This window comes from Benincasa hispida, chromosome 10 (assembly GCF_027475165.1).
Source record: "Benincasa hispida cultivar pf3 chromosome 10, pf3_genome.v1.1, whole genome shotgun sequence".
Taxonomy (NCBI): Eukaryota; Viridiplantae; Streptophyta; class Magnoliopsida; order Cucurbitales; family Cucurbitaceae; genus Benincasa; species Benincasa hispida.
Genome location: NC_143487.1, coordinates 37,414,940 through 37,438,554, shown reverse-complemented (window position 1 = coordinate 37,438,554; position 23,615 = coordinate 37,414,940). Strand labels below are relative to the sequence as shown.

Genomic DNA, 23,615 nt, shown 5'->3' with positions numbered 1-23,615 from the left:
TCCAACGCTACCTCAACACTGGAAGACAGTAGCTACAAAAACAGGGCAATGTCACAATGCTTACCCAACGATGTGACACTCCAAAAGTTGACAAAAAAAAAAAAAAATTAAGACGCCCGCACGCCTTTGCGCAACCGACTTCCAAGCCAGTGTCAAGCTAGGGTCGCAACGTTGTGACCCTCATCAATTAAATGCTTCAAATTTTTCAGATTTCAGAGAGACAAATTTCATTTTTTTATAGAGAATGAAATTTCATATCGGAATTAGAGAGAAAACCACGAACTTACTTTTATCTTAAGAGATTTCTTGTAAATTCACAAGTATTTTTGTGAATTACTTCATTTATTTCATCAATTATTCAATGAATTCCTTCAAGACTTCCAATTTATGGCTAGGTAAGTAAATTTCTTGGAAAATCTTTAGTCTAGGTTTAATTTCATGAGATCTTTTGTGTATTTTTTTGAATTTTCTGTATTCGTGAATGTTCTTGTGTTGAATTTGAATAGAAATTAATGAAAAATAGTTGACTCCTTGATTCTATTAATTTCTTGTATGCAAGTCTTGCTTGGCACTGTTGCATAATAGTAAGATAGGTTGCAAAAATTAAGATTTCGTTTTTTAATCAGGATTTTCTTTCTGAAATTAATTCTTGAACTTCTTAATTTGGAGCATTCAACAATCGTTCTTGAAATGTACTCTAATGTGTTTCTTGAATTTCATAATCATGAGAACCCTAATTTCTAAAGCAATCTAAGAAAAGAACATGAATTTACTGAATTTAAGTGTTTTTTATTTAGATTAGGGCTAATTGGTATGGTACATGTTAACTAGCTAATTAGGTCTTTAGGGTTTTTACCCTATTGAATTATGGGATGTTGAATTTTCATGTTTTTGTTCAAGATCAATGATAGAATTAACCTAATTAATAAAGATTTCCTAAGAATCTCTCTCTATCAATTGTTTACTAAAAAATGTGAGGTTTTGTTACAATTGCTTTCACTTTGATTGTACTTTGTTTCGTTAAAACAAACAACCCCTTCCCCCCTCCCTCAATTTGTTACATTAATTAAATAATCAAAATCTTGCTAATTAATAGAGGTTCCTTGTGGATCGACCTCTTACTCTACTATAACTACGTCTTAGTTTTAGTTGTTGTTTGAACATCATAAATTTTATTTGTTTTGTGTTAAATTGAATTAACGACATTGATTTTACTACTTAATAACTTTAATCAATTGACCAGGATGATTTAAGTATGGATTTCAAGCTCTCATTAAGTCAGAAAACTAGCAAACACAAACAACTTTGAAAGTAAACAAATGGAGACGTGTTGTATGGCCAAAAGATGAGATTAAATTAAGGATAACAAATGTTTATACTGAATGAACTATTAAGTTTCGTAGAAGAAATGAGAATCGACCCAATTCTCAATTTTCCATAGAATACAAATTTTACACAAATCATACAAAAAAATTATGCATTCATTCATAAATTTACAATATGCGTTGAATAGAGGGAAAAATAAATCCATACCTTCGAAGATAAAAAATCTTCATGAATCCTCTTCTCCACGATCTAGTCACAAACTAAACACGATCAATGTTTAAATGGTCACCACAACAAAAATTTCCTATATATTCTCTAGGTTGAGAATCCAAGGAGTTGTGTGGGCTCTTGGAGTTTTGGAAAATAGGGAGATTGAGAGCAACGGTGAGAAGAGTGTTTTTTGGGAGTTTTTATGTGTTCTTTCTATATCAAGGACTTGTTAGACACAATATTAAAAAGAAAATTGACTTAAAAACAAAATTGAAAGTTTAGAAATTTATTAAAATTTTATTCAAGTTTAAGGATCTATTAAACACAAATTAAATAACATTAGACAGTTTTAAACTTCGCGAACCTATTTGATACAAACCTTAAAGTTCAAGTATTAAATGTTTAACTAAATTGTCTATCTCAAACTATGGCTGTTTGAGGCAAGGAGTGTGGAGTTATTAAATCTGGAGATCAATTGTTGAGGAGTTGTTTAGTTATGATACTCTCATAATGTAAAGAATTAATAAAACATGAAATTATTACATCTTATTTTTGTGTTCTACGAAGTCATTGGACTAAAGGAGTGGAGGAGGTCTTGTAATGACCCGACATTTTTTAGTACTCTGACAAGGGTCGTTACTCATAATTACACATTTATATTCAAAATATTTTGACCATTGAGGAAAATAAATTTCATTAAAATAATAAAGAAAGTTTTCCAACATAAATAACAAATAAGTAAAACCTTTGTTCGGGGCCCCTAAAATAATGAAGAAAAAATAACTTAAACAGATAAATTTTGTTTCAAATCAAAACTTTTAAATGGCTTGAAAGCGTAAACTGAGCGAAAGCGATTTACATGTCCCATAGGGCACGATCACAGGACCCTTTCATCACCCGCCGGTTCGTTCCTATCCTTACCTAAAAAAATAAATTAAGAAAGGTTGAGTATAAAATACTCAGTAAATGATCCCACTACTGGGATCAGGCTATGCATCCACGAGCAGAGAATGATGGCCCGTGGCTCAAACAACTACATCGGTTTTAGATGATGTTGAAACCAAAAGACGTACTGTCTTGCCTTGACACACATGTCTAGCAGCCCGTAGGCACACCGTCAAACATGAAAATAACATGAACGTGAACCCGTCGACTCATGCATGTCTAGCGGCCCGTAGGCACACCGTCAAACATGGAAATAACATGAACGTAAACCTGTCGACTCACATATGTCTAGCGGCTCGTAGGCACACCGTCAAACATGAAAAATAACATGAACGTCAACCTGTCGGTTCACGCATGTTTAGCGGCCCGTAGGCACACAGTCAAACATGAAAAATAACCTGAACGTAAACCTGTCAGCTCATGCATGTCTAACGGCCCGTAGGCACACCGTCAAACATGTCGATCCTCTGAAATAAAATATGCATCAAGGCGAGATGGCAAACTGCCCTATTGGTTTATTCATGCATCACATACATAATTTCAGTAATCAGTATAAATAGAACATTCTCATAATACTCATAACTGTCATGCAACAAGTAAATCATAATGACAAAATCATACTTCTAGAGTCCATTAATTAACTTTTTAATTCTAGTCTAGGTCGCCTGACACGAAGGCAGCAGTAATAGTACCACTTACCACAACTTGGTCACAAAAGTCCACGCAAATAATTTTTTAAAACATTTGGAAAACTTGAATCAACCCAAAGTTGTAGCTTGGTCCAAGACAAATTCCAAAACTTGATTCAATTAGCCAATCTGATCAAGAATTAAATACAAAATCAATAACTTAAGAACAACCAACTAACAACTTACCTAAAATTTATCGATCTTTACCAATTTTCTGCCAAATGAAAAAATAGTCTCCATCTTGATGGTCAATGCCTCAAAAATTCAAAATTTTGAATCTAAGTTTCACACCAAAGAGAGGTTACTAATTTAACCCAAAATCAAATGGGTGAATTTTTACCTCCCAAATTATAAGGAAAATAAGTTTTACCCAAAGTTTTTCTCAAGATTCCAGTAAAGATCGGGCAGTGGCGGCTGATGGCACGTCGGCTCGTGGCTACCATAGATAGCAGCGGGTGTTGCTGTTGGACAACATAAATTGTTTAGGCTAGCGGCTGATAGTAGGGGTCTGCATGAGGAGGGTTTGCGAGAGTGAGAGAAGGGGACTTTCTAGTTTTACAGATTTTATTCAGCAATGATTACGAATAAACTAGAGCTTCAAACAACGATCCAACCGTTCAAAATATAACTCTATACGTCTCAAAAAAATTGACCAAATTTGAGCACGCTCCACGCTCCAACGGTTCAAACTTCAGCAATCGAAAATTTTGTGAAAGTTGTCGTTGAAAAATTGAATTGTTTTCTCCCCAATTTTTGGCTTCTTTTCACTCTCATTTAATTTCGAAAAAATCTCAGTTTTTTTTATTTTTTTTTTCAAATTTTGAAAAGATAAATTTTATCATAATATCTCCAAAATCTCTAAAGATTTCATTAAATTTATAAATCAATTAACTTTTCAAATTATCTTAATTTAGGCTTCAAAAACCAAAATTAAAGGGCATAAGATCCAAAATCAAATTTTCAAGATAATCAGTTCGAATATCTAATCAATTAAATTCCATGCAAATAATTTTTTTTTCAAATTTTAATTTTTTTTTTAAGTTGGCCCTAAAATCCAAAATCAAAGGATGCAAAATTCAATATTTTCAAGATAATCAGTTCGAATATCTAATCAATTAAAGTCAATTTAACCAATAAAAGTTTTTCAATTATTTCAATTTAATCCAAATTTTTCAAATGAAAGGGAAATTTAAACTCAATAATTTTAGATAATTAACTTAAATTTTCCTGAAATTCGGGATATTACAAGTCTAGACCAAGGATTAAAATATTGATGTCAATAAAATATGGACCTTTAATATTAATATTGTTGTTTTCAAAACTTATTAGAGAAATATTGTTGTTTTGAAACTTATTAGAGGAATATTGTTGTTTTGGGAGTTCGAGGTTAGGGGTCGAACATTGAGAACTCGACTAATGTGGAGGTCGAACATTGAGAACTCGATGAACAAAGAAAAACTTGGAAACAATACATAGGCCAAAACTTCAACCCTCGACAAAGGAAATCTCACGAATCTCACTTAGGTTGTCAAAGGTTGAAGTTTCGACACACATCCACCCTGAGATTGCAGGTTTATTACTTTTCTTTTTCTCTCATAGAGGAAATAAAGTAATGAGATGGTATACTATATGTATCTGTGTACTCGAGCTGCTTCTAACAACCTATGCATTTTTTATCATTTCGAATTAGACGGAGGCTTGTGGGATTGACGTGAGGGGGTGGGGATGGCTATATTTCTGGGAGCGAACTCCAGGCGAATATGAAGCGCATGGATACAAGTTATGCCTTGGAATGAAAGACAATTCCGAATTAGCTTTGTCTACGAACAAAATTTTGTATATTAGGTTGTCGAAGGTTACACACATGTCGAAACTTCAAAGCGATTAAGGAGATAAGTGGGCTGAAGCAGATTAAGGAAAGAGTGAGATTCAAAGCGAGATAGTAGAAGAGAGCGAGATGTTGAACGAGATTTTAAGAGAGAGCGAGATTCAAAGCGAGATTTTAGGAGAGAGCGAGATTCAAAGCGAGAATGTTGGAGAGAGCGAGATCACTAATCTGACTAACATTGAACTTGGTAAAATGAAATGGTTGAATAATTGAAAAATGAGATTATTCAGGAATACACATTGAATGCTAAGATTATACATTGAGTTTCTGGTAGTAGATCCATAATAAAAAAAGTGTTTTTGATTGTTCCAGAAGAAATGAAAGCTAGTAATCATTAATGGAAAAATAACAACAATAACAGAGAGAGCGAGAGTGAGAGTGAGAGAGCGAGATCTTAGGAGAGAGCGAGAGTGAGCGAGCGAGATTGAGAGAGCGAGATCTTAGGAGAGAGCAAGACTAATAGAGCGAGATTCAAAGCGAGAATGTTGGAGAGAGCGAGATTTAGTTATATTGACTAATCTGACTAACATTGAACTTGGTAAAATGAAATGGTTGAATAATTGAAAAATGAGATTATTCAGGAATACACATTGAATGCTAAGATTATGCATTGAGTTTCTGGTAGTAGATCCATAATCAAAAAAGTGTTTGTGATTGTTCTAGAAGAAATGAAAGCTAGTAATCATTAATGGAAAAATAACAACAATAATAGAGAGAGCAAGATATTGAGAGAGAGCGAGAGTGAGAGAGCGAGATCTTAGGAGAAAGTGAGATCTTAGGAGAGAGTGAGAGTCTTCACTTTATTCAGAAATATATATAAAAAAAGAGAAAAAAGAGCTAATAATCATACTATAATTGAATAGTCATTAGACTATAATTTATACTATAATTGAATAATCATTAGACAACAAATTGAATATATTTGATTGTTATATTATAATTGAATAATCAATAGACAACAAATTGAATATATTAGATTATTATACTATAATTGAATAATCATTAGACAAAAAATTGAATATATTTGATTGTTATATTATAATTGAATAATCATTAGACAACAAATTGAATATATTAGATTATTATACTATAATTGAATAATCATTAGACAATAAATTGAATATATTAGATTATTATACTATAAATTGAATATATTAGATTATTATAATGTAAAACTTTATTGATTACAAAAAAAAAAATGAATATACAGTAGATTATTATAAAAAAATTGAATATACAATAAAATGAATATATAAGAAAAAAATTATTTATTATTCAATCCTTAACTATCTAGAGCCCGTCTTAGTAACGAAGGACACTTCCTTCGATTATGTCCTAACTGGTTACAAAATCCACATCGTTGTCGAGTGGCTGGTTCTGTCCAATCCATCTCATTGTGATAACGTGAACTTTTCGGTCTATCAGGTCTTCTCAACAACGATGGATCAGGATGTAAGACGGGCATATTAGGGTGCGTGATCCAGTAATCTTCATGCGATACAGGTTGAAATTGAGGAGAGTAACATTCAGCATGCGTTGACTATTTGTAGTAGTCCTCAATAAAATCTTCGTGGTTCATGTTAAAATGTGAGCAAACGGCCATAAAATGCGAGCATGGAATGCCGAATGCTTTTCACTTGTTACATGAACAGTACCGCTCGGTATGATGGCTTGTTCAAGATCACTAAGTATGAAACACCTGAGAGAAATTGTAACACACGAAGAGGTGTGTTTAATTTCAGATCGACATGCTGGTATAATTGCAGTAGTGAAGAACCCAGCAAATGGTTGGACGGGATCGAAATGTCACCATCGTTTCTGCTTACGACATATCGTCAGCAACTTCAATAAAAAGTATAAATTTAATTCATTGAAAAATTATATTTATCGTGCTGGGTGTCAGTTTCAAATTCAAAAGTTCAACAAAGCAATTGAAGATATCAAATGAATAAATCGGAGCTGTCTAAGTTTTTTTTACAACATTAGTTTAGAGTAATGAACTCAAGCACATGATGGAGGATTCAGATATGGGTGGATGACGACAAATCTATCAGAGTGCATAAATGGAGTCCTCAAAGGAGCTCGAATGTTGCTTATAAATGCTCTTGCTCAGATAACATTCTTCAAATGCGTGAACTATTTCGAGAAAAGAATAGCAGAAATAAGGGATGCATTGGAGCATCAAGATAAACCCAGGATCTGTTGATCCCGATGTTTTGTACGATCAGTCCATTCATTGATCATATGTTGTATGGCGAGATCGTACTACTGGAGAAATATCTTGCAGACGTCGAGAGGTAAGATTTATTCAGTTGGACTCGCATCTGATCACAGCCTTGGTCGAGAAATGGAGGCCCGAGATGCATACATTCCATATGTCTGTTGGAGAGTGCACTATCACTCTACAAGACATAGAAGTGTTGTTAGGGTTACCTGTTGATGGTGAGCCGGTCACCAGAGTGATGTACGATGACTGGTTAGAAGTTTGTCAACTGTACCTCGGTGCGACCCCACCTGCCGACAAGATTAAAGGATCGAGGTTAAGTTTAATATGGTTAAGAACAAAATTTCGTGAGCTTATAGATGATGCAGACCAGGAAACCGTTATAAGATATGCGCGAGTATATATACTACAAATGATGGGTGGAAGTCTGTTTTTAGATAAATCAAGTCATTTTGTTCACTTGATGTTCCTGCCACTGTTAGCTAACCTCCATGATGCGGGGCGGTATTTGTGGGGTGGAGCATGCTTGGCATGGTTATATAGACAACTATGCAAAGCAACAAGACCTGAGGTTCGAGAGATAGCTGGACCTCTCATACTTTTGCAACTATGGGCTTGGGAGCGATTTCTAATAATGGCTCCACAACTATATCAAGTTAATGACGCTCAGTTAGTTGGACGAGCCTACAGTTCTCGGTATGTTGTTTTAATTCAATTTAATTTTTATATCACTGATCTAATTAATTTAAATTCTAAATTAAATTTAAATTCTAAATTATCAATTTAAAAATTTAGGTGAAGAGACAAATTTTGTGTGACTAGGACAGCTACACATGTAGTCAACCAATATAGATACATGTTTGATCTGCTTCAACCTGAACAGGTACATTACACTAAACCTAATTGATTGTTTTATTCACATTTTTATTGTATTTTTCTTTAATATTCTCTAATATAATATTTTGTGTTTCAGGTTATTTGGGAGCCATACAAAATTATTGTGCATACTTTCCCTAACTTTTGTACGAATGGTCAAAACATATGGCGGACGATGAGTCTTCTCATATGTTTTCACATTGGTGAGTGGCATCTTCCTAACAGGGTGATGAGACAATTCGGTTTTCAGTAGGATGTCCTATCGCCTTGTAATACTGAACTCGTATTGCATGATATTAACCTAAGGACTGGAGATTGGTTTGAAAAAGTTGCACATTTGGTAGTGCGATGGCACTATCGTGTAATGTTTATTGCAGTGGGGGTTTCTCTTGAACAGTTTGTCACAGATGTCACTCCAGAATATATTCATTGGTATAATAATATCACAAGACGCTACGTCACTCGTCCAGGAGCAGTTGTGGGTCATTTGGTAAATGAATGAATATTGTCTATTTTTTAATTTAAATTTATTTTAAATATTGTCTAATTGTTTTATAATTCACAGAGATCGAATAACAGTAGACTCCGTGAGATTGTGAATGGTCCGAACCAGGTTTTTGCTATATGTAGTGACAACCAAAGCTATATGGAGGAAATTCATTATATGTACGATATACCTATTGTTCCTTCACCAGCTCCTAGACATAGAAGACCTGTTCGGGAAGAGGATGAGTTTGATGAGGTTGCACATAATATGGAAGAGTTGCCCTCTATGACGCAGACGCATAGTCAAACTGATTATGTTAGTCCGATGATGATGATGTCAACATTTGGTTCAGGACATTATGACTCAGAGGCTGGTCTTTCATCTTCATACGTGCATGGACATGGTCGGAGTCGTGGAGAGCATAATGAATATTTATATTATGAAGCGCCTGCAGAGGTACCAGAGCAACGTCAAGAAGAACCCGAGCAACCTCAAGTTCGAAGTCAACGACAACAACCAGCTCGAAATCGACGACGTTCGCCTTGTGGGACACATTGATTTTTGTAATTATTTTTATATAAATGAGATATTTAATTTCCATTTTTTTATTTTTATGAGTTATTAATTTTTTAATTTATTCTTTTTAGAGTTTAAATAAAATAATAAAAATTTTTTAGAATTTTTTTTTATAAAATGGAAAATTTTAAAAAAAAAGAAAAAAAAAGAAAGGATTAGAAAGAATAAGGTGGAATGTGTAATAATTAAAAAGGAAAAAAAAAAAGAAAAATTTGTACGGTATTCTTGCTTTCTATCAAAATCTTGCTATCTCGCTCTCGCTCACTCTCAAAATCTCGCTCTCGCTCTCTTTCATAATCTCGCTCTCGAATTTGATTGAAAAATTGAGTGGCAAAAAGAAGGAGATTCATTAGCTCGTTATAGTCAGACTTGCTGAGATGACCGTAAAAATTATTCAACAAGCTTTGGAATGAATTCCAGGGGGACCTTATGAAAATTTAGAAATACTATCTTTTGATAGAGGAAGGTCTCTGGAATGATAATTAAACAGACTCAATAATAATGTTAGGAAGGGCAAGGTCGAGGGTTCAAAGTTCGACGTACAAGTGAAAGAAAGGTCGAGGGTTGAAAATTCGACCTAATCTAGGTCGAATTTTCAACCCATTTTTTTTTTAAAAAAAAACAAACAAATAGTTTGAAAACAACAATATTTTCCTAAATAGTTTCTAAAAAGACAATATCCTTTTAATTTTCCCATAAAATATCAATGTAGACATATATTTATATAAATAACAAGATTTATCAAATTTATTTAAATTAATAATAGATGGCATATTTTACAGGTATTAATAAAAAGATGTTAGAGAATATCTATGGATATATCTAGATGTCGAATATTTGGATACACTTCAATATTATGCCAAGCTTTGGATGTCACATCCATGTGAGCGATCCTCTTTTAGGTGTACCTTCCTTTCCATCATCTTGTGAACTAATGGATAAGGATTTCTATTTTACTCAATACTAAAATAATTGCAATTGTCAAAAACAAATAATGTGGTTTGCAAAGGTTTAACTTTACGTGATTGTTTGTGAATTACTTTAAAGTGATTTTGTCCCCCGAAATAATTGAGGTAACATCATTAAACATCAATATTTTTTAATGAAATTGATTTTAATAATGACAGAAATATTTTAGTCATCCAAACATGTCTTTAGTTAGATTAACTTTAGGTATACTCAACTAATTAAATAGTGTATTCTTGATAAAGTTTAATGCTCTCATTCTTATATGTATGTTGTTGTTATTACAAAATTGGTTCTTTTTTTTTAAATTTTTAGTCCAGCAACAATTGAAACTATCAAATAAACCAAATGGATTCTCTCTATGCTTTCCTTCTTTTCCTTCTTGCTTTTCTTTTTCAGCAACAGTTCAGAACCCGCCGGAGAAATCTGCCGCCCAGTCCACCGTCACTTCCGATCATCGGTCATCTCCACCTCCTACAACGCCCGACCCACCGGAACTTCCAAAACATCGCTGCCAAATACGGACCTATTTTCACTCTCCGATTCGGATCTCGCCTTGCTGTCATAGTCTCTTCACTCCAGATAGCCCAAGAATGCTTCACCAAAAACGACGTTGTTTTCGCCAACCGCCCCCGTTTCCTCATCAGCCAATACCTCGACTACAACTCCACCACCATGTCCACCGCCCCTTACGGCGACCACTGGCGGAACCTCCGTCGTCTCGCCACCGTGGAGATCTTCTCCACGGCGCGTCTCAACGCCTCTCTCTGCATCCGGAAGGATGAAATCCGGCGATTGTTGGTCAAACTCCATTCGGAATCGTTCGCTAATGTAGAGTTGAAATCAATGTTTTCAGAACTGAGTTTCAACACCGTGATGAGGGTCGTCGCCGGAAAACGGTACTACGGCGAGGAGGTTTCCGATGAGGCGGAGGCGCAGGAGTTCAGAGAGCTTATGGAGGAGATTTCTCATCACGGAGGAGCTTCGCAATGGATCGATTTCATGCCCATTCTGAAATGGATTGGGTTTAACGGATATGAAAAGAGTTTGGCCAAATTGACGAAGAGGGCCGATCGATTTATGCAAGAATTGGTTGAAGAACAGCGGAATAAGAAAGGATTGGGAAGAGAAGAACAGAATTCTCTGCTTCATCGGCTTCTTGAATTGCAGATCTCTGAACCCGAATATTATACCGATCAGATCATCGAAGGGATCGTTCTGGTTAGTAATCCAACCCCCCTTGTTCAATCTAATCGGTTTTTTTGTTTTTCATGTTTTGGTTTCTTCTTTGAATTTTCGTAACTTAGAGACTGAAACAGAGTACATCTAAATTGAATATTGTAAACTCCATGAACAGAAAATCTTGGTTCACTTAACGAGCTTCAGTCAAACATTGTCAAACTTATTCACATCGATTCATTTTGCTTGAATTATCAAAATATCTTGTATCGGACTTTGAAAAGTTTCTTTGTATTTTAACTTCAAAACAAATTTCGAGAGCTTTTGTCACTAAATTTATCTATTGCTTAGTGAAACAAATCTAAACATATTTAGAAGTTAGGGTCGGCAAACAAATCATATACGAAAGACCAGAAATTTGAGGCATGAGATTGCAACGAGGGAGACGATAATGAGTATGGTTCACATCTATTCATAACATATCTTTACTTTTTTCATTTATGTGTTTAAATTCTTTCATATATAGAGATATACATTTTTCAGCCTATAAATTTAATGACTAAAGCATACCAAATTTGTTTTGAAACAAACTTTAAACTTCATAGTTAAAGGTGAAAGTTCTAAAAGTTAGGTATAATTGAAATCAATCTCATAAATCAAAGGTATTTTTGGTAATTTAACCTTTAAAATATATAACCATTTTGATCATTCTATTTTCTTTTTATTTCATTTCCTTCCATCAAAATTTTACTATGATACTAAACTTCACTGTAGTACTAATTTTTTATTAAGGAATTTTTTTTTTTTTTTTTAATTTTGCAAATGGGATCGAGTAGCTATTTTTGAAAAAAAAAATAAATATTTATAACCAAACTAGTATTTAAAACAAAGTTTTATACTTACAATTATTTAGATTTAAAATAAATGTAATTAGAGAAGGTTGGAAAAATGGGTTAAATGAGAAGTTTTAGTGTCCATATCTATAAGTGCATGTTGGGAAATGATTTTGAAATTGTCAAAATCACTTTAATAATATTTAGAATTACAATGAAATGCACATTTAATCGCTCAAAATCAATTAAAGGTTTAATTTAACCCTTTTAAAGATATTTGTAGTATTATTAAAATTGATTTCAAAGCATTTTTCAAGTAATTTTGAATAAAAAAAAAAAGTAATTTTTAGTATTTGTTAGCTTGAATATAATTTTTAAGCATTTAATCCACATTCTCGTATAGGTTCTGTTGCGTGCGGGAGTGGACACATCATCTGTAACTTTAGATTGGGCCATGACTCAACTACTCAACCATCCGGATATATTAGCCAAAGCCAAGGCTGAGATAGACACTAATATTGGTCAAGACCGACCGCTTGAAGAAGCAGATCTCTCCAACCTCAACTACCTTCAAGCCATTATTTCCGAGACCTTTCGATTGCACCCCGCAGCACCAATGCTCCTCACACATTATTCCTCCGACGATTGTACCATCGCAGGCTACAACATTCCACGTGGAACGACGTTGTTGGTCAATGCTTGGGCAATTCACAAAGATCCGAAGTTGTGGGACGACCCAACCAGCTTCCGACCCGAGAGATTCTTGGGGGTAGTGAATGGATTGCAGTCGAATAAAATCATTCCTTTTGGAATTGGAAGGAGGGCTTGTCCTGGGGAAACTATGGCTTTACGTTTCATAGGATTGACTTTGGGATTATTGATTCAGTGTTACGAGTGGAAAACGGCTGGAGGATGTAAAAATGTTGACATGACTGAAGGTGGAGGTATCACCCTTTACAAAGTGAAGCCTTTAGAAACCATGTGTAAAGCTCGCCCGATTATGGATAAGATTCTATCAAATGGTTTGGACTAAATTTTACCAAGGTTTGGTTACAACCCTTCCTCTTGTTGCATGCAACTATTGAACAAAATAATGCAATTCCTACTCTATCACTCTTATTCCTTTATAGGCTTGTTTTAACTAATACTTTGGTTTAGTTCAACTTTTCTCTAACCAAGTCCACCCTAGTATAAAGTGAGAAATCATCGACATAAATTAATACAAAACATTTTTTCTCAAGGCTTTCTACCTGCATAGGACCTATCATATCCATATGTTGCATTTTCCTATAGGACATTTTGATCTATTTCCGAACTTGACAGTCTCCACACACTTTTCCTTCTTCAAGATGAAGATTAGGTATGCCTATAACAACTTAATGATAGCATATTTTTAACGGATAGCAAATTGACATATCCTAATCGTTTGTACGCCAAGATTGCTTCATCATGCTTTGAGATATGACATACTCTGTGAGAGATATTGTTAGTAGTCCATAATTAACTATGAATAGAGGTATACGTACATCGTATCACATGTCCTTAGATATTGTTAGTAGTCTTTCCTATCTTTTTCTTAATCAATGTGAAATTAAACGTTGTATCACGTGTCCTTATACTTCAAAACAAAATGGCATTATTGAAAGAAAACACACACATATTATGGATATGAGTCTCACACTTCTTTCCTAAGCAACTTTACCTTTATATTCCTGGGATGAGGCTTTTGTTTATCTTATTAATCGTCTGCCCACATTTGTTTTAAATCATATAAGCCCTTTGGAGAAGTTATTTGGTGCAAACCTAATTATCCTTCTATGAGAACATTTGGTTGTAAATGTTTTCCGTATCTACGACCATATCAGTCTTATAAACTCTCTCAGATCTCAACCATGCACTTTTATTGGTTACAGTTCATCTCATAAAGGCTATAAATATTTGTCCTCTGATGGTCATCTTTACATCTCACGACATGTTTTATTTGATGAGCAATCCTTTTTTTTTTTTTTCTTCATTTACTAAACATTATGTATTAGATAAATCAAATATAGTTTTTGTCTCTCATGTTTCGTCTATTCTTGATACTTTGAATGAAAACCATAACGAGGTAAGACAAAACTCTGTTTAAGTTACTGATAATATTGATAATCCAAGCCCTATTAATGTATATCCTTTAGAGACAGGTTTCCATGAAGATTCTAGAGATGAAGCTCCGTTGTCCTCCTCTTCTGGGGATTGTCCTTTTGGTGCTCCAACTCCTACCATGACTCGTCCTTCAATTGTTTCTATTCATCCTATGATGACTAGGGGTAAGAATGGTATTTTTAAGCATAAAATTTACTTAATTGACTACACTCAAAATGAACCCTGTGATTTTAAAGAGGCTTTAAAACATTGTCATTGGAAGAAAGCCATGGAAGAAGAATTTCGTGCTTTACAAAATAATAACAATTGGATTTTAGTTCCTAAACCTACTAATAAAAAAATTGTTGGTTGAAAATGGAAGTTTAAGATTAAAAGAAATTGTGATGGTTCTATTGCTTGCTATAAAGCTTGACTAGTTGCTAATGTTTTTCATCAAACACCTAACATTGATTATAATGAGACTTTTAGTCTTATTGTGAAACCTGATACAATTCGTATTTTGTTGACTATTGTTGTTATGAAAGGTTGGCCAATTCGCCAACTTGATGTTAATAATGCTTTTCTTAATGGTTTTCTTCAAGAGAATGTTTCTATGGAGCAATCTTCTAAGTTTGAGGTTACTGGTACCCAACCCCTGATTTGTCATCTAATAAAAGCCTTATATGGGCTCAAACAAGCCCTTCAGGCATAGTATGAACGATTGAGTTTATTGAGTTGATGTCCTAAATCTCGTGAGTCCTGTAGTTTGTAATTGTAATGTACAAACAATTTATATATATAATAAAATCTAAGGAATTTTATTCGACATTTGGGAATGATGTCCTAAAATCTTGTGTCATGTAGTTTGTAAACAAAGTTTGTACGAACGCTTGTGATGTATAATATATGATTTTTACTTCACTACTTGACTTTGCACATTAGATGTTTTATTTGCTTTACCACAAACCAATAAACTAAAATCCCTGGTTGTCATTATGTAACTTAAGCATGTATGTGGTGACATACAAATGGATCATGTCTTAAGTGATAACCAAAATGGTCTGTAGTATATGGATATAGGAGGGAAACCTTATCCTGGTAACGCTATGGATGCGGCCCATTTTGTAGAATAGTTATAAGTGTTGTGACTTGCTACAGATGGTCTGATCCTCATCATTCGTGTGGGGACATGTCAGCGGGGGCGTCTTATACAAAAAGTTTGTATAAGACCTGAACAAGAAGTGTTAACGTCTCGTTATATAACGTCGTTCATGAAAGAGACTTCACTTCACTAGGATGACCATAGATAACATGAACTCAATCCTGAGTGAAGTTAGGAACTCCTACTTTTGAGAACGGTCATTTGATTTGTATGGGTGCGAGTGGCCAGGTCGTCGGCTCAAACCTATCACTTTAGGGATTCGTCTGATTTGGGAGCTGGGAACTCAGCTACACAAGATGGAATTCACTCCTTCCCCAAAGCAGAGGTAAGTAGATAGATTGCTCCCTTAAAGGCTGATCCTGGGGCTTGAACGATATGGCGCCACACACCTTCTCATGGCTCGAAAGGTGTTCACACATAATAGGACTATGTTGTATTGTTCATTAAAGGGATCAGTAGTACTTAAGGAGTAAGATGTAACTATAGGGGCAAAACTGTAAATTGGCTCAGTTGTACTTACGAGCATCTGTGAAGGGTTATCATACTGATGATTGGTTATATTCGATGGACACAGAAATATATCTGTGTAGGAAGAGTTCAGCTATCGGTCTTTAATGGAATGTCTGGCAGTTAACGGATGGTGGATCTCGTGGCTAAAGAGCTTAGTCATCTATTCACATACCGTTAGAGCTCCGAGCCATAGGTTCATAAGGTCCCCTTGGTAGCTTGGATTCAAGTTGAGAATCAGTTTTTGTGTCAGTTTGAAATGTTCAAATTAACAAGAGGGAGTTCGATTATATATGATATAATTGAACTGGTTAATTATATATGATATGATTGACTTTATGTATGAGATACATTAATTGGAGAAAATTGGATATAAATATGATTTATATCTAGTGAAGGAGAAAATACTATGGTTAATATATAATATTAAACTATAAGTTAATGAATATAATATGATTATATTTATTATTTTATTAATTGGATAGTTATGGGATAATTGGTCGTCGTTTTCTCCGTAACCATGCGTTAATGGGAAGTTCCATTTGGTTTTCATAATAAAGAATAAAATGAAAATTGTTTTCATTTTGGCAAAGAACATGGTTAATTGTTCACTGTATTTACTGCCCATCGCTTACTGAACTGAGAGCCTATACGATAGCTCACTTTTACTAGACGATTGCTTCACGTGCGCGCCCTTCTACTAAACGATCGCCTACTTTTACCTAAACGATCGCTTAGCGCCCGAGCTTTACTAAACGATCATATAAACGATCGCTTACCTTTTCCTACACGATCGTCTACCTCACCTAAACGATCAAGCACCTTGTCTATACGATAGATGCTACCTTTCCCACTTGTTTGGTCGTTGTATACGATCTCTTTTCCTCCTCCCCTCTACCAAATCCAAACAGAGCCCACTCTTTTGATTCTCACTCCGAGAATACTAAGGGTTCCAAGTGGTGGTGTCATCCCCATCTTCGTCTGTTCGTGCGGAGTTCGTTCGTGGTAGACAATCAGGTGTTGTTAAACGATAGCCTGACGTTCCAGCGAGAGCGAAAGCTTCTGTTCGTGGAGAGAGCGAGATTTCAAGTGAAGAGAGTCTTCAACTGGTAAGTTTACTCGTTCTCTTGTTTATTTATTTCTAAGCATGCTGGTAATTTAGTAGTTTGATTCATATCTGTTTGTGTGAATGTAAATGTGGTAATTCTATCACAATGTATTTGGAAAGATCTGCTTCCTCTCAGAGGTACTCTTGTATAAGAGTCCCTTCAATTGGTATCAGAGTCGGGTTTATGATATTCCAAATTCATTGATGCAAAGAATTGCATTTACATTCTCGGTGGGTAAAAGCATGTCCACTCTCTGTTTTAAGTGTTAATTCATTTGTGGATGTGTGGGTTAATGGAGTTTCTCAGATGAAGCTTCAGTTTGTTAAATTCTTTTACATTTCGAGTTAATTGTAAAGACCCCTATGTTTTTGGGCATTATTAACTGTTAACGAGTCTGTAATTTCAAAGTAGTTTAAGTTTTGAGTCATTTGTGAAGAAGCTTCGTAGCAATGATTGTTTTTCTTCGAGGATGAAGACGACCAAGTGTTAGTCGGGTCGTGTAGACAATGGGGTAGACGATCGCTGAGTATCGGATACTCGGGGGCTGTTTAACGCGTGCGCACTAGATGATTGTATAGCTCAAGAAGCTTCATCGCTTAGTTACTGACTATACGATCATGGAGTAAATCACATAGTAAATCGTTTACCTATCATGTGTTAAGCGATCGTCTAGACAATCGGGCTTCACTGCTTCGTTGTCGTCTAAGCGATTGTTTAGCATCCGTGTGTTATCATCTAGTGTGCTAAGATTGTTTACCTGGAGGCATTTACTAAACGATGCAAGCTTCGCCCGATGGTTCAAGACCTGGTTCGCCTGTGAATCGGTTTGCTCAATGGAAAAATGTAATAGATAGAATTTTTTCATTCTGGTTTTAGAGGTGGTTCATCCCGGTCCATTAATCTGTGTTACTTTATTTGAGATGTATGTTTTATTTATATGTCATATGGTATGCCATATAGAAAAATCCCATCTTAGGTTATGCATTGGTCATGCATCATCTCTTTATTATAAGTGTTATGATTTAGAAAAGCATGATTTAAATTACATAAGAGCATGCTCATGCATCATATAATATAAGAGTTATATTTATGCATACATAAAGCATTGACATGCATCATCTTTATATTATAATTGTTATAGTATAAGGGTGTATGGAAAGCATATGTGCTTGGTTGTTACTTGTATATAAAAGTTATCTATAGTAATGACCGGACATTGCATGAAGCATGACACATAGGTTAAATTTATAAGCGTTATAAATTCATAGTTATGTGGCAATGTATGTTTAGTAGTTTCTTTTATAAAGGTTATAAAAAGAAATTAGAACTAAAATCAATAAGAAAGACATGCATGCCAACATAGGTTTAATTCATGGTTTTAAAAATGTTTAAAACTTGGATGAGATAGATCTAAGATCACGGTTCTAATATGATTAGCAACCTTAGGCTTTAATCTATTAATCAGTTTAATAGGATTAAATTGACTAATAAAAGGTTAAAGTGTAGCAAATCTATCTATAAGGGACCTTTTGTCTAATGCAGATTTTGTCTAGGCTGGGGTATTTAAGGTGATGGAAACATAACACCCTACCTGGAAACCTACCTGGAAGGTGAATTAGATAGATTTGATGCATGCATGTAAGTTAAGGACAGTCCATTAAAGAGTTTAAATGTGACTACTTGAACTTGTTTTATTTCAAAGACAAAAGTTGTTTTTTAGCGGACTTAATAAATCACTTAGACTAAAATCAGTAGCTAGATTGTCTAGGTTAATGAACCTCTAGGTAGAACATTCAGTGGGAGATATTTGGGGCATTTGATGCTTTATTTAAATTTGTTGCATTTCTCCCTTATTGTCCACACCGTGAGATTTACCCTCTGCCTCGTGGCACCCTGGGAGTGTCTGTGAAACCCGGAGTCCATTTTCCCTTTTATAGCAGAAAATAAAAGGAATGAACTAAAAAGGAGTTAAATCCTAAGACAAGAGTAGGAAGATTTCAGAGTGATAAAAAGAATCTAAATACTTTGGAAATAACCATAACTAGTGAAGATTTGGCTAAGTATAACCATGCGGTGGAAATAACTAAGTGTTGGACTATGCATTGATGTAGTGCCATGCGTTGGCCATAAAGTTTTGAGAGGTTACTTGCGCATGAAGGGAGGTTGAAGTAGGGCCAAGAATAATGCATGCGGAAGCCACTACTTGTTGAGGTCAGATCAATGCATGTGGTGCGGCGACTACGTTGGATGCGTTAGACATGATGGAATGCGTCCATGCGGCCGAAGGCATGCAACTGAAGGAGATGCGTTGGTAATTTACGGTGATGTGAGGGCATGCGATGCAAGGGCATGTGATGATGCGAGGGTAGCGATAGATGTGTTGGACGCGAGAGTATGCGGCCGACGGTTTGCGGCCGAAGGCATGCATTGATGACATGTGCGTGCTATGCGTTGATGACATGCGACCGTGCTATGCGTTGATGTCATGCGACCGTGCTATGCGTTGGTGACATGCGCATGGTGCTATGCGTTGATGGCATGTGACGGAGCTATGCGTTGACGACATGCGCCCGGTGCTATGCATTGATGGTTTTCGGCGGCCTTGCTACGCGAAAGTGTGTGACCGAGGGCATGCGATGGAGCGGCCTATGGTATGCGACCGAAGGAATGCGGCCGATGGTGTGCGCGTATGCGATCGAGGGAGTGCGTTGGTAGTATGCGATGGCATTCACGATGGATATGTTGCATGCGACGCCTTTCTAAAGCATAAGCCATGCGATGGAATGAGCTAGGGTGGACGCATGGTGGTTTTCCCTTGCGTTGTTAAGGCTTGCGATGACAAAGTAAATGAGTTGGGTTGCGTTGTAGGAGATGCGATGGTGTTGAGTTGAGAACCAAGTTGATCCAAGGGTTGCTATGCGTTGGTGATATACTATGCGTTGATGATATACTATGTGTTGGTGATGTCTTATGCGTTGGTGATGTGCTATGCGTTGGATATCCAAGGGAATGTAGGCGCATAGGACAAGCTAGTAGTATGCATTGAAGGAGTGTTGATCATTATCCTAGTTGAATGCATATGAAATTGGATGAACGCATATGGAAGATGGACGCATTCAAGAACGTCATTCGGACATGTGGCTTGTTGGGAAGAAATCTTAAGCCTTAAGCAAATGAGGTGGATACATAAGAAGCCATGCAAAATTGAGGGATATGCATTGGTAAAAGGGGAGCAAGACACCTTGGGTTGCGCTGATGCAAGATTGCGTTGATAGTGTGGGGAAGAGACACTTGGACATGCGGCCAAGTAGGAGGTGTCGAACTTGGAGAGTTTTTGGACGCCTATAAATAGGGTCAAGGACTTCTTTTCAGACCACAATTCAAAAGATATTAAGAAGAGTGGGAAAGCTGAGTAAACTTTGTGTTGATAGTAAATCCTTGCGTTGATCATAAAGCTTCCAGAGGAAACACAATTAGACAGTGAAATCTGGAAACAGCATCATCTTGGAACGAGGAGTTCTCCCAGAATACTCGTGCATTTGGAGTGATCCCAAAGTCACTTGAAATCTAGGAGAGTCTAGTTTTCAGGGTAGGGCTGCTGGAGAAGAAGCTCCAAAGAATCGGGCTGGAGAATGAGAAAAAGACAGAAGGGTCGGCTGTTAGGTAAGCTAGGCCAGTCTTGATGTTTTGTTGTTTCCAGCCAAACCACGAAACGTTATGAGCTAAGATTTTGAGGTAAGCTTTCCGAGACATTTTAGAGCATATTTGTAGAAGGAAGTAACTCGAGATAAAGCCTAGAACTATGAGTAGTCTGAGCTTTAAGTTGAATCTGAAATTTAGGGTTTAAAAGAGGAGCCCGGGAAAATCAAGGAACTTCTAGAGAGAAAGGTTCCTAAATGACCAAGGTGAATGGTAATTTCCTTTAAGTTTTAAAGCATATATTTTAGAGTAAATTTTATATGATTATGTTATGAATGAGTATCTAGAATGAGAATGAGATTATGTGATCGGGATGGTCAGTGGGTCAATAGACCTAGTTCCTGAGCCCAAAAGCAAAACCTCACAGGATGGTCTGGGGACCAAGAGATCTAGGTCCTGAGCCTGTGGGAGGATCCTCGTATGGGATGGTCAGAGGGTCGACGGGCCTAGCTTTTGAGCCTATGCGTGGGGAGCTATATGCACATAGGAGACAAAGGAAACGTAAAGAGTAAGCGTTGTATTTAGTGACCATTATCTATCTACCGTGTGTGTAGGTAGACAGCATACTCATTCTAGTTAGTTATCAGTTTAGCTATCTACCGTGCACGTAGATAGAGTTGAGACCAGACTCACTCAAGGCGGAGGTTTGAATGTAACCTCGTATTTATGATATGCTTGTTATTTATAAGTTGAAATAGACTCTAGAAGTTGCTTACCACTCACTGAGCTTTGTGAAGCTCATTCTGTTATTTCATGTTTTTCTTCCCAGGTAGCAAAAGGTGAAGAGTTTCAGGGTGCTGCTAAGGTCAAGGTCTGCCACAAGCCACGATTACACTTCCGGAGGGTTTTATAGTTGTTGTTGTAAACTTTGTAGTTAAGTCTTGAAGTTGTATAAACGTTACATCGTTGTATTAAAATGGGTCTACCTAATTAGTTGTGGTTTGCCTCCTTGACTTAATCATTTGATTTTTGAATTTGTTTATTGGTGTCAGAGTTATTTCCGCAAGAGTTATTAGGCAGTAAGTGTCAACAAAAGGGTTGATAACTGCAGCAGTCACGTCCTTTCTCAGGCTCAAAGAGTAGTCTGGGGCGGAGTGTGAAGTGTCCCCCTAAAGGATAGTGTTTGGATAGGTCAATATCAAGATGGATGGAGAGAATGTTCATAGTAAGTGGGAGCGGGAAGTGCGACAACATATCCCACGGTCTCTCTCGTTAGGTTGAATAAAGTTTCTGCGCATTGTCTCGAGGCACCCTGGGAGTGTCCCCCTATAGGATGGCAGTTTTGCGCGTTTCATTATTTGATCTCCTGTAAGAGGATAAGGTTACTTAGTCTCTTATCCTAATCTTCTTCTTCCCTACGGTGGGCACATTAGGGCAGGACTCTGGGGCCGAAAATGAGGGGTCACACTTATGCGAAATTATTAAGGGTTAACAATTCTGGCCGAATAAATGGTGGCTATTAGGTTCAGTTCCAAAAGTTTGTTCTGCCTAATAGTTGAGAATGTCTCATCCCAGTGAAGGGACACCTGATCACCCCACCAATGACGTTTTTCTTGCCTCGCTAGGGCATCATTGCAAAATATAAGTCTTATAACTTAGGGTACTTGGAAACTATTTTGCTAAAACTAATTGGTTAAAATGTGGTTTAGCAAAGTTTTATAAAAGTTTGTTTGTTTTTCAGCAATGGTTTTAAAATTAGCTACAACCACGATTGCACTGTTAAGCACCGAAAAACTTACTGGCGACAACTATTCGAGTTGGAAACATGTGATCACGACGAGACTCATTATCGAGGATCTAATGTTTGCCCTTACGGAGGCCTGTTCTTCTATTCCAACTCCAAACGTCGCTTGAAATGTTCGAGAGGTGTACGAGCGATGGATACGGGCAAACGAGAAGGCCCGAGCCTATATCTTAGCCAGTCTGAGTGACATGTTAGCCAAGAAGCATGAGACCATGGTTTCAGCGCGTGAGATCATGGAGTCCCTTCGAGGGATGTTCAGACAACCGTCTGGACAGCTAAAGCACGTGCCTCTAAAATACATCTTCAACTCCAAAATGGAGGAAGGCACCTATGTTCGTGAACATGTGCTTAACATGATGCTCCATTTTAACATGGCGGAGATGAATGGGTCTAGAACCGTTGAAGGCAATCAAGTTAGCATAGTTCTACATTCATTGCCAGAGAGCTTCCTCTACTTTGTTAGCAATGTGATTTTTAACCAATTGGAAATTCTGACATGGTTCTGCCTAAGGGGCATCATGTATGTAGAAACATACAGGTGGATCATGTTCAAGTGATAACCGAAATGGTCTGTAGTAGGTGGATATGGTTGGGTACCTTATCATGGTGACACTACCCACTTTATAGATCTAACAATTATTGTAAAGTGCTACAAATCAGATCATTCATGTAGGGACATGTGAGCGGGGTATTCTATACAAAAGGGTTTGTATAAGACCGGACCACGAAATGATTAGTCTTATTATATAACGTTGTTAATAGTACTTACATCTCACCAAGATGACCATACGTGACATGACCTAAATCCTAGGTGATTTGTGAACTCCTGCCTATGAAGGTAGTCCTTTGATTTGTATGGGTGAGAGTGACCATATCGTTGACTCAATAAGACTACCATTTTGGAGATTCTTCTTCTTGGGGAGCTGGGAATACAGCTACACAAGATGGAATTCACAACTTCCCTAATGTCGAGGTAAGTAAATAAATTTCTCCCTTAAAGGTTGATTTTGGGGCTTGAACAATGTGGTGTCACACCCTCTCTTGGCTCGAAAGGGGTTTGGTCATAGTTGA

The 23,615-nt window shown here is 36.3% G+C and overlaps 1 protein-coding gene and 1 pseudogene across 2 annotated transcripts; both read left to right on the top strand.

Moving 5' to 3' along the window:
• Positions 1–7,226: 7,226 nt before the first annotated feature.
• LOC150033323 (serine/threonine-protein phosphatase 7 long form homolog) lies at positions 7,227–10,517 on the top strand (annotated as a pseudogene).
• Positions 10,301–15,149, top strand: LOC120088595 (cytochrome P450 81Q32-like). 2 transcript variants are annotated; one of them, XM_090306159.1, is made up of 3 exons: positions 10,301–11,408; positions 12,603–13,243; positions 14,377–15,149. In XM_090306159.1, exons 1-2 carry the CDS (start codon positions 10,536–10,538, stop codon positions 13,230–13,232), a joined length of 1,503 nt encoding a protein of 500 aa, XP_090162285.1. In that variant the 5' UTR covers positions 10,301–10,535; the 3' UTR covers positions 13,233–13,243; positions 14,377–15,149. The 2 variants fall into 2 exon arrangements, with proteins under 2 accessions (XP_090162285.1, XP_090162284.1); XM_090306158.1 differs by having other exon boundaries at positions 10,302–11,408; positions 14,383–15,149.
• Positions 15,150–23,615: the final 8,466 nt, after the last annotated feature.